At 43.9% G+C, this 16834-nt stretch overlaps 1 protein-coding gene across 3 annotated transcripts in view; it reads right to left on the bottom strand.

Annotated features, from left to right (window-relative positions):
* Positions 1 to 313: 313 nt before the first annotated feature.
* NFE2 (nuclear factor, erythroid 2) overlaps positions 314 to 16834 on the bottom strand; it is a 40643-nt gene continuing 24122 nt past the window's right edge. The window contains exon 4 of one of the 3 annotated variants that reach the window (XM_069760249.1): positions 314 to 1756. In XM_069760249.1, the coding sequence (XP_069616350.1) occupies positions 719 to 1756 (1038 nt within the window). In that variant the 3' untranslated portion in view covers positions 314 to 718. The remainder of the gene's footprint in view (positions 1757 to 16834) is intronic. The other 2 variants (XM_069760250.1, XM_069760248.1) reach the window with 2 other exon arrangements.

The raw sequence follows: 16834 nt of genomic DNA, 5'->3' as shown, positions 1-16834 counted from the left end.
TAAGTGGGCCAAAATTCTTCCAGAACGTTGTAAATAACTCGTTGGCAGTTATCGCAATTGCGTGATTGCAGTTGTTGCCACTAAGGGTGGCGCAACCATTTATTAGGTTTAGGGGCAATCACATTTTCACACAGGGCCCTGCAGGTTTGGATTTCTTTTTTCCTTAATAATAAGACCTTCATTTAAAAACTGTATTTTGTGTTTACTTGTGTCATCTTTGTCTAATATTTACATTTGTTTGGTGATCTGATACATTTTAGTGTGACACACATGCAAAAGAATTGGAAATTAGGAAGGGGGCAAACACTTTTTTGCATAACTGTATATTTTCCTTTTTCTTAAGTGCATTAATAAGATATGACAGCAGTGTTTTATTTATTTTTTTTATAATGTTCTTCCATAGGCATCCACCTCCGTCCCCATGTGTACAGTTACGGATTAACTACACAGAGATTAATGATTTTGGAATATTAATATTTTCCTGCTTATGCACAGAGATCCTAGACAAGGATTGAGTACGTTAGGCTTAAGTTGACCATAGTTTCAATAAATTATGTGAGGTCCACTAAAGATCACGGAGCAGAGACTAATACAATGGCTGTGGTCTGCAGTCTTCAAATTTATCAGCATAAGTGAATATGTTTAAGAATAAAAATGACAAAACATGTTTCTACTTCACTTTGAAAAAAAGTCATGATCTGGAAAAGGACAATCCATGCTACTCCAACGAGAAGTTTACATTACCATTTGAGGTTTGATGGAGCAACATATCATCTGGGTGCCGATGGCTGTCCTGATTTTTTAGAATACTATAAACCTCTTTCTGAAGTACCTTCATGTTGTTTTTCAGGTCAGAAATTATATTTTCGACTTGCTCTCGTTCTCTACGTAATCCCTCACGTTCTAATCTGAGCTGCCCAATTTCTTTTTCCAAGATGGAAATGTTTTCCATCTTGCGCTTGCGACAGTTCTGAGCAGCTACTTTATTCTTGCCACGTCTTCGGATGTCCCTGACTAAAGCCAGCTGAGATTCAGTCAATGTGTACCGAGAAAGAAGCTCGTTAAAATCCTCCACAGGGAGATTGACTATCCTGTCAGTGGGGAATGGGATCTGCATTGCAGCTGCCCTTCGCTCATCCCTACTGCAGACAAGTTCTTGAGTCCTTGATGCAAAGTATGTTTGGGTTTCACGCAAGTTTTCCATAATAGGTTGTGTGAGGTTTGGTACCAAAGTATACTGGTTTTGGTAGGCTTGTTGTGGAATTATTTCCATGTATTCTGAGCGAAGCCTGTGGTTGTCTAAATTCTCTATTTCTATTGATTCTCCATCACTAAAATTTAAAGACAATCCAGAGTCTGATTCAAAATCATCATTATTCTTGATGGGATGCTGCAGAGTATTAAAACTAGTTAAGTAAGGCTCAGGCACAATCACCTGGTCTTCTGATGCACTTATTGCTCTGGGTGGTAGGTGCTTCGATGGATAGTGATTTATTGCCCCCATCTGAGAGATACTTGATGAGATTAACATCCCTGTATATGATGTTGGAATATATCCAGAAGTCATAGGGATTGCTGCTGAATTCTGGGCTTGACAGTCCATATAAAATCGGTTACAGATTGGCATATTATTGTTTGTAGTTGGTACCATGCCATCTCTTGGAAAACTACCAAAACTGCATCCTGGATTAGGCAACATGGCTGTTTGATATCCATTTTCAACATCATATGAAGAATCTGGGTGTAAATCCAAGCCCTGAATGACCAAAGAAATTAAATAATTATTGGTGTTCTTGGATAATTATGTGATATACCATAAGTAACATTTTGTTTAAAATACTTAAAAGTGTTTTCACTACTTAGACAGCCCCTTCTGAAATCCCAAATTCTCCCAAGTAAAATAGGAAAAGCTAATACTAACTTGTAGCACAGGTGCTGTTCCAGTGATGTTGGCGCCTGATCTCTTAGGCATTTGTTTGATATTATGTCCCATGAGTGTTGCAGCCAATCAGTGGTCGCTGACCAGTTGCAACCTTTTCTATTTTGTCAGAGTGGACATTCTTTCTGAAGAAATTTTGATAAGCAGCAGCCAATCAGCATCCACAGATTGGCTGCAGCACTCAGATGATGTAAGAATGACATCGCTGGAACGGTGTCGGTTTAAAAGGTGAGTATCAGCTTTTGTTATTTTATTTGTGGGCCTCATGGATTTAAAAAAGGGTTGTTCAAGTAGCTGATAAACTGTTTAAGATGCATATTGCACATGTAGTGATAAGTATATTCAAGAAGAAATAAACTTAATGCAAACTCCATATTTTTACTATATGCTAAAATCAAAGGTTTACAGCTACATAAATTCTTTGGTTATCAATAGCGATGGGTGAACTATATGTACTGTATGAAAAAAAGAAAGGTGTTGTCACGATTGAACTGGCAAGTAAACTGGGACCACAGGCACCTTTCTTGGCCCTAGCACTAGGGGGCGCCCTAACTCGCCCTGTTCCCCGGGATACCTCAGATAGCTAGGATGTCGGGGCCTCCGCCATAGCCCTGTCTCCTAGCTGCAGTCCTGCGTCTGTCCTCTTCCCCATCTGGGGAAGAGAGGCGTTACCGTGTACTGCATTGTAGATTGTAAGCTCTATTGTAGATTGTAAGCGCTCACGAGCAGGGTCATCTTATTTTGCTTTAATTATTGTATTGTTAACGTTGTTACTTATGACTTTTGTGTTTGAAACTGTTAAACTGTAAAGCGCTGCGGAATATGTTGGCTATATAAATAAAGATTATTATTATTATTATTACTGCAGTACACCAACCCGACAAACAGGGGTACCAAGACAAGGGTAAAAGAAAGCTCCACTCACACAAAATATACTCTCACAAATAACAGAGGTATTCACCAGGGTGTGAAGGACGGGGGAAGAAAATAAGGCAGGTAAGGATGAGGAATTTCCAAGTGTACAAACCAAACAACCGTCGCGCAATAAACTCCTCCAGCTCTCCAGACACCAGCTCCTCACTACTCCAGGTCTATCTAGTAAGTGCTTTCTCAGACAAGGATCTGGCCAGAAGGTCTAGCTTTTATAGGAGAGAGGAGTGGCTAAGGCTAGGGTCACATTGCGATATGTGACCCCCTTTAACGGACTACGTTACACCGTGGCATAACACGGTGTAACGTAGTCCGTTAACGCCGCCATTGATTGTAATGGCGAACGCATCGCTAGCGCACGCCCACATTGCGCATGCGCTAGCGATGTGCCGTCATTTGAGTGACGGACCACGAACGCTGCAAGCAGCGTTCGCGGTCCGTTCCTCGCTAGCGCAGATCGGGGATCTGCGCTAGCGGGATCGGCTAACGCAATCCCTTTTGGGACATTGCGTTAGCGCAGTCCGTAGCGCTATGCGCTAAACGGACTGCCCTAACGCAATGTGACCCTAGCCTAACCGAGTACAGCTGAAAGCAGGGATTTCCACATGGCCTATTAACCCCTGTCCTGCTGAAAGAAAGCAAACACCTTTAATATGCTGGAGAAGTACTTCTTCTCAGTGGCGAAGCAGGAGCCATCAGACGCTGTGGTCTTCTGGTACTGCTCTGTCGCGGTAACTCCGTGACAGGTGTATACCAGGCACCAAATATCCAAAAACAATACAATAAAGAAATGTATCAAGCACAAAATATACTTTATTGATACCAAAAACCTACACAAATATGCATTTTAAAACAAGCAAAACACATTTACCATGTTATAATAAACAAGGCTAGAAACAAAAACTGACTGTCAGAATAACAACAAATATATGCAGATTTTTGATGATGTTAAATAAATGAGGGTTACCCATGGCACTATTAAATACTTCTTATAGAAAGAATCAGAAATTAACTATGCCACCACAACATCTATAGTGACACAGTACAGCCAATATAAACCAAAGTGCCTTACAGCAGTGTGGTTCCTCAGGGCCAGGGTAAAGTGCTAGTGCATTGTGCAGAGTTGGTATAAATAGAAAGTATCCCAAATGTATCATCAGACAGTAATTACCCAATAGAGAGGTGCAGACACAAAGACAGGATGAGGAAAATCTCAAAATGTAGTGGTGCATCAGAGGCGTGCGTGTCACTGTGGACCGCAGTGCCAGAAATGATGTAAGTGCGTGCGTGCCACGGTGAGTTGCATCACCCCGCCAAACCATATGTACAGGAGAGCAGGAAATCCTATGTCTCACGTTGGAACGTTGGACATTGAACGTTGCAACGCACAACACAAGACTATGTGAGCCGCAATGGAATGCAGGGAAAGGTTATGTCACATAGTGAGCAATGAACACAAGTCATCTAGTGCAGTATGATGCATAGGCAAAACACAGAATATTGTACAACATGAGCTGTGTCCAAAATAAGACACGGCTCACAGTGATAGGATTTAAAAACCTAGTCATGGCACCCCACAGATCATTGGCACTGTGTATCCCAGGATAGGCAGTAAAGGGTGACTGCAGCAGACATACTGATGAATGATATAAAAGTCCATGGAGACCATGGAATATATGATCTCCACAAAAAAAATAACGATCTCAATAGAGGGGAACAATGGACATGGTATTTAGTGTAGGAATCGCAACCTGCATCCAAATGTAAAATATAAAGGATTAATCAGTATATGAAAGAACTGACAATTTCAACAAATAACATATTGATAAACATATGTCAAAAAGGAAAATCTTGATTGGTTCAAATGTCAGAAAGACTCCATAGCCAATGGTAATATGCGGGGTCCCTGCACAGACCCCGAACACAGACTTCTCTTGGACATGCGTGTCACTGTTCGCTCACTGCTCCGCAGTTTGCTGGAAAAAAAGTCTAGAAATGTAAGAAATCAATCTTTAAGGGCAAGTTACATCCAAGATCCTTATATGTTTTGAGGAGATTTTCCATCAACTTTTCATAGTTATCTGCTCTTGAGTTTCCCAAAAAATTAGTTACCACCACTAGGGTTGAGCAACCTTCACTTTTATAGGATCGGGTCGGGTTTCACGAAACCCGACTTTTGGAAAAGTCGGGTCGAGTGAAATCGGCCGATCCTATAAAAAAGTGGGGGTCGGGGTCGGGGTCGGCCGAAACTCGAAACCCAATGCAGTGCATTGGGTTTCCATGGTTCCCAGGGTCTGAAGGAGCGGAAACTCTCCTTCAGGCCCTGGGATCCATATTTAAGTGTAAAATATAGAATTCAAATAAAAAATATCCTTATACTTACCCTCTGACGCGCCCTGGTACTACCCGGGAACCTTCCTTCCTTAGAATCAGCCTTCCAGGACCTTCGGTGACGTCGCGGGTGACGTCGCGGCTTGTGATTGGCCGCGCGGCCGCCCATGTGACCGCTCGCGCGGCCAATCACAAGCCGCGACGTCACCCGCGACGTCACCGAAGGTCCTGGAAGGGCTGATTCTTAGGAAGGAAGGCTGTCGGAAGGAAGCAGGGCGCTTCCGAGGGTGAGTATATTCCTATCACAAGCCGCGATGTCACCGCGACGTCACGGCAAGGTCCTAGAAGCGCGGATTCGAAGGAGGAAGGCTGCTGGTTAGTACCAGGGCGCGTCAGAGGGTAAGTATTGCAATATTTTTTATTTTAATTCTATATTTTACACTTTAATCTGAATTCCGATACCAATTCCCGATATCTTAAACATATCGGGAATCGGGATCGGAATTCCGATTCCAGATTCAAAAGATCGCCGACTTCATGGCCGACCCCCCACTGGGGTCGGGTCGGGTTTCATGAAACCCGACCTTGCCAAAAGTCGGCGACTTTTGAACAATTTCGACCCGTTTCGCTCAACCCTAACCACCACTAATGCGAATGCTACACATGTAGCATTTTCTTTGCTCTGCAAAATACAGAGAAACTCTTCATCTTGAAGAAGCTTACGAATCTGGGGTCCAGTAAAGTCTACTTCCTTTATCTTTGCTTCACTCAAGCTTGGAAATTTATCAATGAGATAGTGGAATGCTTTTGCATTTTTGTCCATAGCCTTTACAAAGTTCTTTAGGCCCAATTTGATATGCAGTGGTGGTAACAAAATCGTACGTGGATAAACAAGTGCAGGATGCAGGACATTTTAACTCCCTGGGTAAAGTGAATGTCAGAGAGGCCAGTCTCTTTTATTGTAGTAATATTCTCTTGCACAACTATCCCACTCATATATAAAGCAGCAATACTTTGTGTATCTACCCTGTAGACCAAGTAAGAGGGCAACCACCTTTAACCCCTTAGCGACCGCTGATACACATCAAAACGGTGGCCGCTAAGGGTACTTATTCTCCCTCATCGCTGTTTTAAAACGGCGATTGGAAATAAGGCTGTAGCACCCCCCAGAGTTGGAAAATCTCCAGGGTCTCAGCTACCGGGGATAGCCGAGACCCCAGAGAATATAATCAGGACTGGATTTTCCGGTGCCCGATATTAAGTGAGTAACGGTGATCACAAAAAAAGTGTGCTCACTGTTTCAATGATTTCTCTCTCTTCTCACATGATATACATGTCAGAGGAAAGAGAAATGATGCCCCCCGAGACCCTCTGGAACGTCCACCATCCCTGGGCCCTCCTGATCCATACCCCTGCCCGGCGTCATTGTCCTGGTAAATAAAAAAATGGTGGGCGCATTGCGGTGCACCTGTCAAGATCTGCTGGCAACAACAGGACATTTTACCTATTGATTCCTTTTGATCACTGTGATAGACCTCATCACAGTAATTAAAATAAAAATAGTAAATCAAATCCCCCCTTTGTAATCCGCTTAGTTACATAAAAATTATAATTTGTTTTCCATTCTTTGCAGTTGGAATTAGGGTTGGGGTCAGGGTTAGGGTCAGTGTTAGGGTTGGGGTTGGGGTTAGGATTGTGTTGGAGTTACAATTGGGTTATTTCTAAAGTAAAAAAAAAAATGATAATATGACACCTAGTGTTGAGTGCTTGCTACTTGAGTTTGCATCGGGTGCTCAGATATGGAAGGAGTATCGCGGATCCCCGCATTTTTTGCTATAGTAGCGAGCACTTGCACCCAACACTAATGGCGACATATTCAATATGACGACCTAATGTTATCATATTCTTTGTCGTACATGTGGGTTCAAAATGCTCACTATATGCACAACTGAGCTATTGAATAAACTAGCAGCAATAGGTCCTCTACCAGAAGGAACCATCTTGGCCACAATGGATTTGGAATCTTTGTACTCTAATATCCCACACCAGGATGGAATAAAAGCCTGCAAATTCTTGACGGAAAACACAGGGACTGATGCAGATTCTGTGGTGAAACTTATAAAATTCATCCTCACCCACAATTACTTTGAATTTGACAACAAGATCTATCTACAGGAGACTGGCACAGCAATGGGAAGTAAAATGGCCCCACAGTATGCAAATCTTTTCATGGCCAAGCTTGAAAGCGACTTTTTGTCCTCATGTCCCATCATGTCCTCATGTCTGAGCCACAGCTAAAGACGTTCCATGAACAGTTTAATCAATTTCATCCTAGCATCAACTTGACACTCAACTACTCCTGCACTGAAATTAACTTTTTGGACACCATCATTAAGCTGCAGGACAATGAAATAGAGACATCCCTGTATCAGAAGCCAATTGACCACCCAACATACCTTAAATGGGACACTTTCCATCCAAAACACATAAAAAACTCTATTGTCTACAGCTAAGCCATCAGATACAATCGTATATGTTCCAACCCCATGGATAGGGATGAACACCTTGGTCGCCTCAGAAAGACCTTTTTGAATCAGGGCTACCATCCAAGATCAATTGAAAACCAGATTACAAGAGCAACCAGAATATCAAGGAATCACCTGTTACATTACAAAGCTAAAGCAGAAAATAACCGGGTGCCTCTAGTAGTCACCTACAATCCAAATCTGGAGGTGCTAAGGGGAGCTGCACGGAAATTACAACCTTTACTACAAAAAGATGCCCGCTTACAATCCATTTTTCCAGACCCCCCACTACTGTGTTTTAGGCAGCGCCTAAATCTAAGAAGCATCATTGTCAGAAGCTCCCTGTCCTCTCCAACAGCTGCAGGAACCTTTACTTGCAACCAGAAAAAATGTAAAACCTGTCCATTTATAAAGACCACGGACAAGGTAGAGATCCCCAATTCACATCAGGACTACAAGATACCAGGTACTTTTAGCTGCGTCACTTCTAATGTGGTGTACTTAATTATTCGTACTAAATGTCCAACTGGGGGTCTGTATGTAGGGGAGACAGGGCAGAAACTGAGAACAAAAATAAATTCTCACCGCCACACAATAAGAGAAAAAAGAATGGATCTACCTGTGGCCAAACATTTTTGTATGCCTGATCATAGCACCATGGACCTGAAATTACTTGTATTGAAAGGTAACTTCAAATCTCAGAGAGACAGGAGAATTTGGGAGTATAAATTTATGACAACCTTTGACACACTTAGTGCAGGAATGAATGTGTCGCATGGATTTATGTCTTTTTACATCAATTAAGGAATTTGCACTTCAGACCATGTGGGGTCATCATAACACAATCAGACCACAATCAGAGGACAACAAAACATTCACTCCTAATCTAGGAACTGTTCCAATATTTATGGACACAACTGTTTATCACTTATCACTCTCCCATAATGACGGTTCTGTGCTGTGTTGTGTATAAATATGTGATTCTTCAGATGTTGTATTCGTCTATGCCTGATGAAGAGACATGAGTAGTCTAGAAAGCTTGCAATTTGTTACCATCTTTTCAGTTAGCCATTAAAAGGTATCAACCACTGAGGACTCTCAATTCTAAATATTTTTCTATCTACTAGCTAACACGGTACCAAGATATATATCTTTCCTGGATATTCCTATGTAAAACTTGTGGGGGGGTTTCCACTGTTTAGGCACATCAGGGGATTTCCAAACGCGACATGGCGTCCCCTAATTATTCCAGCAAATTTTACGTTCAAAAAGTCAAATGGCACTCTTTACTTTCTGAGCTATGTCGTGAGCCCAAACATATAAGATATCAGCATATTCAGGAGAAATTGCACAAGAAATTTTTGAGGTCCATTTTCTACTGATAATCTTGTGAAAATAAAAGTTTAGGTCTAAAGTTAATTTTTTGTGAAAAATATTGAATGTTCATTTTTTCCTTCCATATTGCTACAGTTCCTGTGAAGCACCTGAAAGGTTAATAAACTTCTTGATTGTGGTTTTGAGCACCTTGAAGGGTTCAATTTTTACTATGGTTTCACTTTTGGGTATCTTCTATCATATAGACCCCTCAAAGTTACTTGAAATGTGATGTGGTCCCTAAAAATGTTTTGTCAGAAAAATGAGAAATCGCTGGTCAACTTTTAACCCTTATAACTTCCTAACAAAAAAATTGTATTTCAAAAATTGTGCTGATGTGAAGTAGACATGTTGGGAATGTTATTTATTAATTATTTTGTGTGACATATCTCTCTGATTTAAGGGCATAAAAAATTAAAAGTTTGAAAATTGTGAAATTGTAAAAAATTTTTTGCCAAATTTCCATTTTTTTCACAAATAAACACAAGTCATATCCAAGAAATTTTACTACTATCGTGAAGTACAATATGTCACAGAAAAACTATCTCGGAATCAGTGAGATCCGTTGAAGCGTTCCAGAGTTATAACCTCATAAAGTAACATTGGTCAGAATTGTGAAATTTGTCTCGGTCATTAAGGTCAAAATTGTCTCGGTCATTAAGGGATTAAGTCACCACAGAAAGTCCACAAATGTTGGTCATAGTTCAGGCACTTCAACAGCTGTTTCATGTTGTTATAGGTTTCTTTCATGTGGACTGCATAACCAACTGGAATTAAGGTAGCGCATTACAATTATGCACCAAGATAGCTTCTATAATAATAAATAAAATAAGGCCTCAGTGACCTGCCCCCTGTTTTACATACTGAATATAATATGTTTTGATGAAAAAAGAAATGTTACATTCAGCAGTCAGGCGGCGCGTGTGCTGTAGCATACTGGCATGTATAATGTCCATGTAATTATTTTATTTGATGATATACAGTACATGTATTCAGGCTCGGACTGGCCCATAAGATAACAGGGGAATCCCCCGATGAGCCCTGTGCGGATCTGGGAATCCCCCTGTGGACCGCTGTGTAGATCTGGGCCCCAATCCCCCCTGTATGTGCAGTACTTGGCATAATTCACATGATTCACTCTGTACCGAAAAAAAGCAGCGTCTCATCATTCATTAACCAAACTACCCAGTGTATTATTATGTAGAGATAGAGGTAGATTTGTGAACGAGGGTCATGTAATATATGTATGCAGGTGACTAGTGGCCCCCCAAAGTCAGTGTTACTGGTGGGCCCTTGACACCCCAGTCTGACACTGCATGTATTCAGAAAAAAAATTCTCTATCAAAATGGTGCCGATAGATGCTACTGCGTTGGCGCCATTTTGCTAGAGTAAAAAAAAAATTGTCTCCACCAAGATGGCCCTACAGTAGCTGCACAGTAGCATCTATCGATGATCCGATAGCTGCTAGTGTTGAGCATTCCGATACCGCAAGTATCGGGTATCGGCCGATACTTGCGGTATCGGAATTCCGATACCGAGATCCGATACTTTTGTGGTATCGGGCATCGGTATCGGATACATAGAGATGTGTAAAATAAAGAATTAAAATAAAAAATATTGATATATTTACCTCTCCGGCGGCCCCTGAACTCAGCGCGGGTAACCGGCAGGCTTCTTTGTTCAAAATCAGCGCTTTTAGGACCTGAGAATCACGTCCCGGCTTCTGATTGGTCGCGGACCGCCCATGTGACCGCCACGCGACCAATCACAAGCCGCGACGTCACCGCAAGCTATTAACGCGCTCATTTTTAAAAATGAGCGCGTTAATGACTTTCAAAGACGTACCGGCTTGTGATTGGTCGCGGCCACGCGACCAATCACAAGCCGCTACGCCTTTGAAAGTCATTAACGCGCTCATTTTTAAAAATGAGCGCGTTAATAGCTTGCGGTGACGTCGCGGCTTGTGATTGGTCGCGGCCACGCGACCAATCACAAGCCGCTACGTCTTTGAAAGCCATTAACGCGCTCATTTTTAAAAATGAGCGCGTTAATAGCTTGCGGTGACGTCGCGGCTTGTGATTGGTCGCGTGGCCGCGACCAATCACAAGCCGCTACGTCTTTGAAAGTCATTACCGCGCTCATTTTTAAAAATGAGCGCGTTAATAGCTTGTGGTGACGTCGCGGCTTGTGATTGGTCGCGGCCACGCGACCAATCACAAGCCGCTACGCCTTTGAAAGTCATTAACGCGCTCATTTTTAAAAATGAGCGCGTTAATAGCTTGCGGTGACGTCGCGGCTTGTGATTGGTCGCGGCCACGCGACCAATCACAAGCCGCTACGTCTTTGAAAGCCATTAACGCGCTCATTTTTAAAAATGAGCGCGTTAATAGCTTGCGGTGACGTCGCGGCTTGTGATTGGTCGCGTGGCCGCGACCAATCACAAGCCGCTACGTCTTTGAAAGTCATTAACGCGCTCATTTTTAAAAATGAGCGCGTTAATAGCTTGCGGTGACGTCGCGGCTTGTGATTGGTCGCGGCCACGCGACCAATCACAAGCCGCTACGCCTTTGAAAGTCATTAACGCGCTCATTTTTAAAAATGAGCGCGTTAATAGCTTGCGGTGACGTCGCGGCTTGTGATTGGTCGCGTGGCCGCGACCAATCACAAGCCGCTACGTCTTTGAAAGTCATTACCGCGCTCATTTTTAAAAATGAGCGCGTTAATAGCTTTTGGTGACGTCGCGGCTTGTGATTGGTCGCGGCCACGCGACCAATCACAAGCCGCTACGTCTTTGAAAGTCATTAACGCGCTCATTTTTAAAAATGAGCGCGTTAATAGCTTGCGGTGACGTCGCGGCTTGTGATTGGTCGCGGCCACGCGACCAATCACAAGCCGCTACGTCTTTGAAAGCCATTAACGCGCTCATTTTTAAAAATGAGCGCGTTAATAGCTTGCGGTGATGTCGCGGCTTGTGATTGGTCGCGTGGCCGCGACCAATCACAAGCCGCTACGTCTTTGAAAGTCATTACCGCGCTCATTTTTAAAAATGAGCGCGTTAATAGCTTGCGGTGACGTCGCGGCTTGTGATTGGTCGCGTGGCGGTCACAGGGGCGGCCCGCGACCAATCAGAAGCCGGGACGTGATTCTCAGGTCCTAAAAGCGCTGATTTTGAACAAAGAAGCCTGCCGGTTACCCGCGCTGAGTTCAGGGGCCGCCGGAGAGGTAAATATATCAATATTTTTTATTTTAAGTCTTTATTTTACACATCCCTATGGATCCCAGGGCCTGAAGGAGAGTTTCCTCTCCTTCAGACCCTGGGAACCATGAGAATACCTTCCGATACTTGATGTCCCATTGACTTGTATTGGTATCGGCGATATCCGATATTTTTCGGGTATCGGCCGATACTATCCGATACCGATACTTTCAAGTATCGGACGGTATCGCTCAACACTAATAGCTGCACCATTTTGCTAGAGGAAAAAAAAAAGAATTGTCTCCACAGTGCAACTGTGATTAGTCATTTATATCAGTAAGAGCTCAATTTTTCTTCTTTTATCTGTTGTGTCGTGTTTTATTTTTCGCAAGTTCTATCTGTGTTTTTCATGGAAAGAACTCATACCTATTCCAGTCTATGGGCCTCTTCACATGTCCGTGTATATTGCAGTTGGATTGTTCTGCTCAAAATCAAGGAGACATGTCTTAATTTGTTTGAGTCTCAGATCAAACTTGGCAATACAAGTCTAGGGGATCGTGAAAAAAATGGATAGCACTCAGATGCCATCCGCGTGATGTCTGTTTTTCACCCACTGTCTGGTAGGAGAAGCTTGAAACCTCCATCGGTTCATTTTTTTTCTTCCAAGAAGGACGAAAAAATCACTGATGTCTGAATGAGTCTTAACCCCTTAGCGACCGCCGATACGCCTTTTAACGGCGGCCGCTAAGGGTACTTAAACCACAGCGCCGTTAATTAACGGCGCTGTGGAAAAAGTCAATAGCGCCCCCCAGAGGCCGATTTTCTCCGGGGTCTCGGCTGCCGGGGGTAGCCGAGACCCCAGAGAACATGATTCGGGGTTTTTTTTAACCCACCCCGCATTTGCGATCGCCGGTAATTAACCGTTTACCGGCGATCGCAAAAAAAAAACAAAAAAAAACAAACCGCGATCTCTTTTTAATTTCTCTGTCCTCCGATGTGATCGCACATCGGAGGACAGAGAAAAGGGGTCCCAGGTGGCCCCCCAATACTCACCTAGCTCCCCCGATGCTCCTCGTGTCTCCCGGTGGGCGCCGCCATCTTCAAAATGGCGGGCGCATGCGCAGTGCGCCCGCCGGCCGGCACCGGGAGAATCTTTGGGGTCTCGGCTGCCAGGGGTATTACCGACCCCTGTTTTGCGATCGCCGGTAATTAACTGTTTACCGGCGACCGCAAAAAAAAAAAAAAAAAAGTAAAGTGTAATTCTCTGTCCTCTGATGTGATCGCACATCAGAGGACAGAGAAATAGGGGGATTCGGGGACCCTAGCATACTCACCTAGGTCCCTGGATCCTCTTGCTGCTCCTCCTGGCCGCCGGCAGAAGAAAATGGCGGACGCATGCCCAGTGCGCCCGCCATCTGTCTCCATCTGCCGGCCGGCAGGAGAACAGCAGTTGGGGCTAAAATTAGGGTTAGGGTTAGGGGTAGGGTTAGGGTTAGGGGTAGGGTTAGGGGTAGGGTTAGGGTTAGGGGTAGGGGTAGGGGTAGGGTTAGGGGTAGGGTTAGGGGTAGGGTTAGGGGTAGGGTTAGGGTTAGGGGTAGGGTTAGGGTTAGGGGTAGGGGTAGGGGTAGGGTTAGGGGTAGGGTTAGGGTTAGGGTTAGGATTAGGGGTAGGGTTAGGGGTAGGGTTAGGGGTAGGGTTAGGGCTAGGGTTGGGGCTAAATTTAGGGTTAGGGTTGGGGCTAAATTTAGGGTTAGGCTTCTTTCACACTTACGTCGGTACGGGGCCGTCGCAATGCGTCGGCCCGACATACCGACGCACGTTGTGAAAATTGTGCACAACGTGGGCAGCAGCTGTAGTTTTTCAACGCATCCGCTGCCCAATCTATGTCCTGGGGAGGAGGGGGCGGAGTTACGGCCACGCATGCGCGGTCAGAAATGGCGGATGCGACGTACAAAAAAACGTTTCATTGAATGTTTTTTGTGCCGACGCTCCGCCAAAACACAACTGATCCAGTGCACGACGGACGCGACGTGTGGCCATCCGTCACGATCCGTCGGCAATACAAGTCTATGGGCAAAAAACGCATCCTGCGGGCACATTTGCAGGATCCGTTTCTTGTCCAAAACGACGGATTGCGACGGAATGCCAAACGACGCAAGTGTGAAAGTAGCCTTAGGGCTAGGGTTAGGGTTGGGGCTAAAGTTAGGGCTAGGGTTGGGGCTAAAGTTAGGGTTAGAGTTGGGATTAGGGTTAGGGTTTGGATTAGGGTTGGTATTAGGGTTAGGGTTGGCATTAGGGTTACGCTTGGGATTAGGGTTAGGTTTGGGATTAGGGTTAAGGTTAGGGTTGTGATTAGGGGTGTATTGGGATTAGGGTTAGGTTTGAGGTTAGGGTTGAGATTAGGATTAGGGGTGTGTTGGATTTAGGGTTTTGATTAGGGTTATGGTTAGGGTTGACATTAGGGTTGTTTTGGGGTAAGGGTTGTGATTATGGTTAGGGTTAGTGATTAGGATTATGGATCAGGTTGGGATTAGGGTTAGGGGTGTGTTGGGGTTAGGGTTGGAGCTAGAATTGGGGGGTTTTCACTGTTTAGGTACATCACGGGGGTCTCCAAACAGCCAATTTTGCGCTCAAAAAGTCAAATGGTGCTCCCTCCCTTCTGAGCTCTGCCGTGCGCCCAAACAGTGGGTTACCCCCACATATGGGGCATCAGCGTACTCGGGATAAATTGGACAACAACTTCTGGGGTCCAATTTCTCTTGTGACCCTTGTGAAAATAAAAACTTGGGGGCTACAATATCTTTTTTGTGAAAAAAAAATATTTTTTATTTTCACGACTCTGCATTCTAAACTTCTGTGAAGCACTTGGGCATTCAAAGTTCTCACCACACATCTAGATAAGTTCCTTGGGGGGTCTAGTTTCCAAAATGGGGTCACTTGTGGGGGGTTACTACAGTTTAGGTATATCAGGGGCTATGCAATCGCAACATAATGCCCACAGACCATTCTATCAAAGTCTGCATTCCAAAAAGGCGCTCCTTCCCTTCCGAGCTCTGCCGTGCGCCCAAACAGTGGTTTACCCCCACATATGGCACATCAGCGTACTCGGGATAAATTGGACAACAACTATTGCAGTCCAATTTCTCCTGTTACCCTTGTGAAAATAAAAACTTGGGGGCTACAATATCTTTTTTGTGGAAAAAAAATATTTTTTATTTTCACGACTCTGCATTCTAAACTTCTGTGAAGCACTTGGGCATTCAAAGTTCTCACCACACATCTAGATAAGTTCCTTGGGGGGTCTAGTTTCCAAAATGGGGTCACTTGTGGAGGGTTTCTAGTGGTTAGGTACATCAGGGGCTCTGCAAACGCAACATAATACCCGCAGACCATTCTATCAAAGTCTGCATTCCAAAACGGCGCTCCTTCCTTTCGAGCTCTGCCGTGCGCCCAAACAGTGGTTTACCCCCACATATGGGGTACCAGCATACTCAGGACAAATTGGACAACAACTTTTGGGGTCCAATTTCTCTTGTTTCTTTTGTGAAAATAAAAACTTGGGGGCTAAAAAATCTTTTTTGTGGAAAAAAAAAATATTTTTTTTTTCACGGCTCTACGTTATAAACTTCTGTGAAGCACATGGGGGTTCAAAGTGCTCGCCACACATCAAGATAAGTTCCTTAAGGGGTCTAGTTTCCAAAATGGTGTCACTTGTGGGGGGGTTTCCACTGTTTAGGCACATCAGGGGCTCTCCAAACGCGACATGGCGTCCGATCTCAATTCCAGCCAATTCTACATTGAAAAAGTAAAACGGCACTCCTTCTCTTCCAAGCTCTGCGGTGCGCCCTAACAGTGGTTTAACCCCACATATTGGGTATCAGCATACTCAGGAGAAATTGCACAACAACTTTTGTGGTCTAATTTCTCCTGTTACCCTTGTGAAAATAAAAATTTGTGGGCAAAAAGATCATTTTTGTAGAAAAAATGCGATTTTTTTTTTCACGGCTCTACATTATAAACTTCTGTGAAGCACATGGGGGTTCAAAGTGCTCACCACACATCTAGATATGTTCCTTAAGGGGTCTAGTTTCCAAAATGGGGTCACTTGTGGGGGGTTTCCACTGTTTAGGCACATCAGAGGCTCTCCAAACGCGACATGGCGTCCAATCTCAATTCCAGCCAATTCTACATTGAAAAAGTAAAACGGCGCTCCTTCACTTCCAAGCTCTGCGGTGCGCCCAAACAGTGGTTTACCCTCACATATGGGGTATCGACGTATTCAGGAGAAATCGCACAACAACTTTTGTGGTCTAAATTCTCCTGTTACCCTTGTGAAAATAAGAATTTGTGGGCAAAAAGATCATTTTTGTGTAAACAAAAGCGATTTTTTATTTTCACGGCTCTACGTTATAAACTTCTGTGAAGCACTTGGGGGTTCAAAGTGCTCACCACACATCTAGATAAGTTCCTTAAGGGGTCTATTTTCCAAAATGGTGTCACTTGTGGGGAGTTTCCACTGTTTAGGCACATCAGGGGCT

The sequence above is a fragment of the Ranitomeya imitator genome, chromosome 3, assembly GCF_032444005.1.
Source record: "Ranitomeya imitator isolate aRanImi1 chromosome 3, aRanImi1.pri, whole genome shotgun sequence".
NCBI lineage: Eukaryota > Metazoa > Chordata > Amphibia > Anura > Dendrobatidae > Ranitomeya > Ranitomeya imitator.
This window is presented reverse-complemented; position numbering and strand designations above follow the sequence as displayed.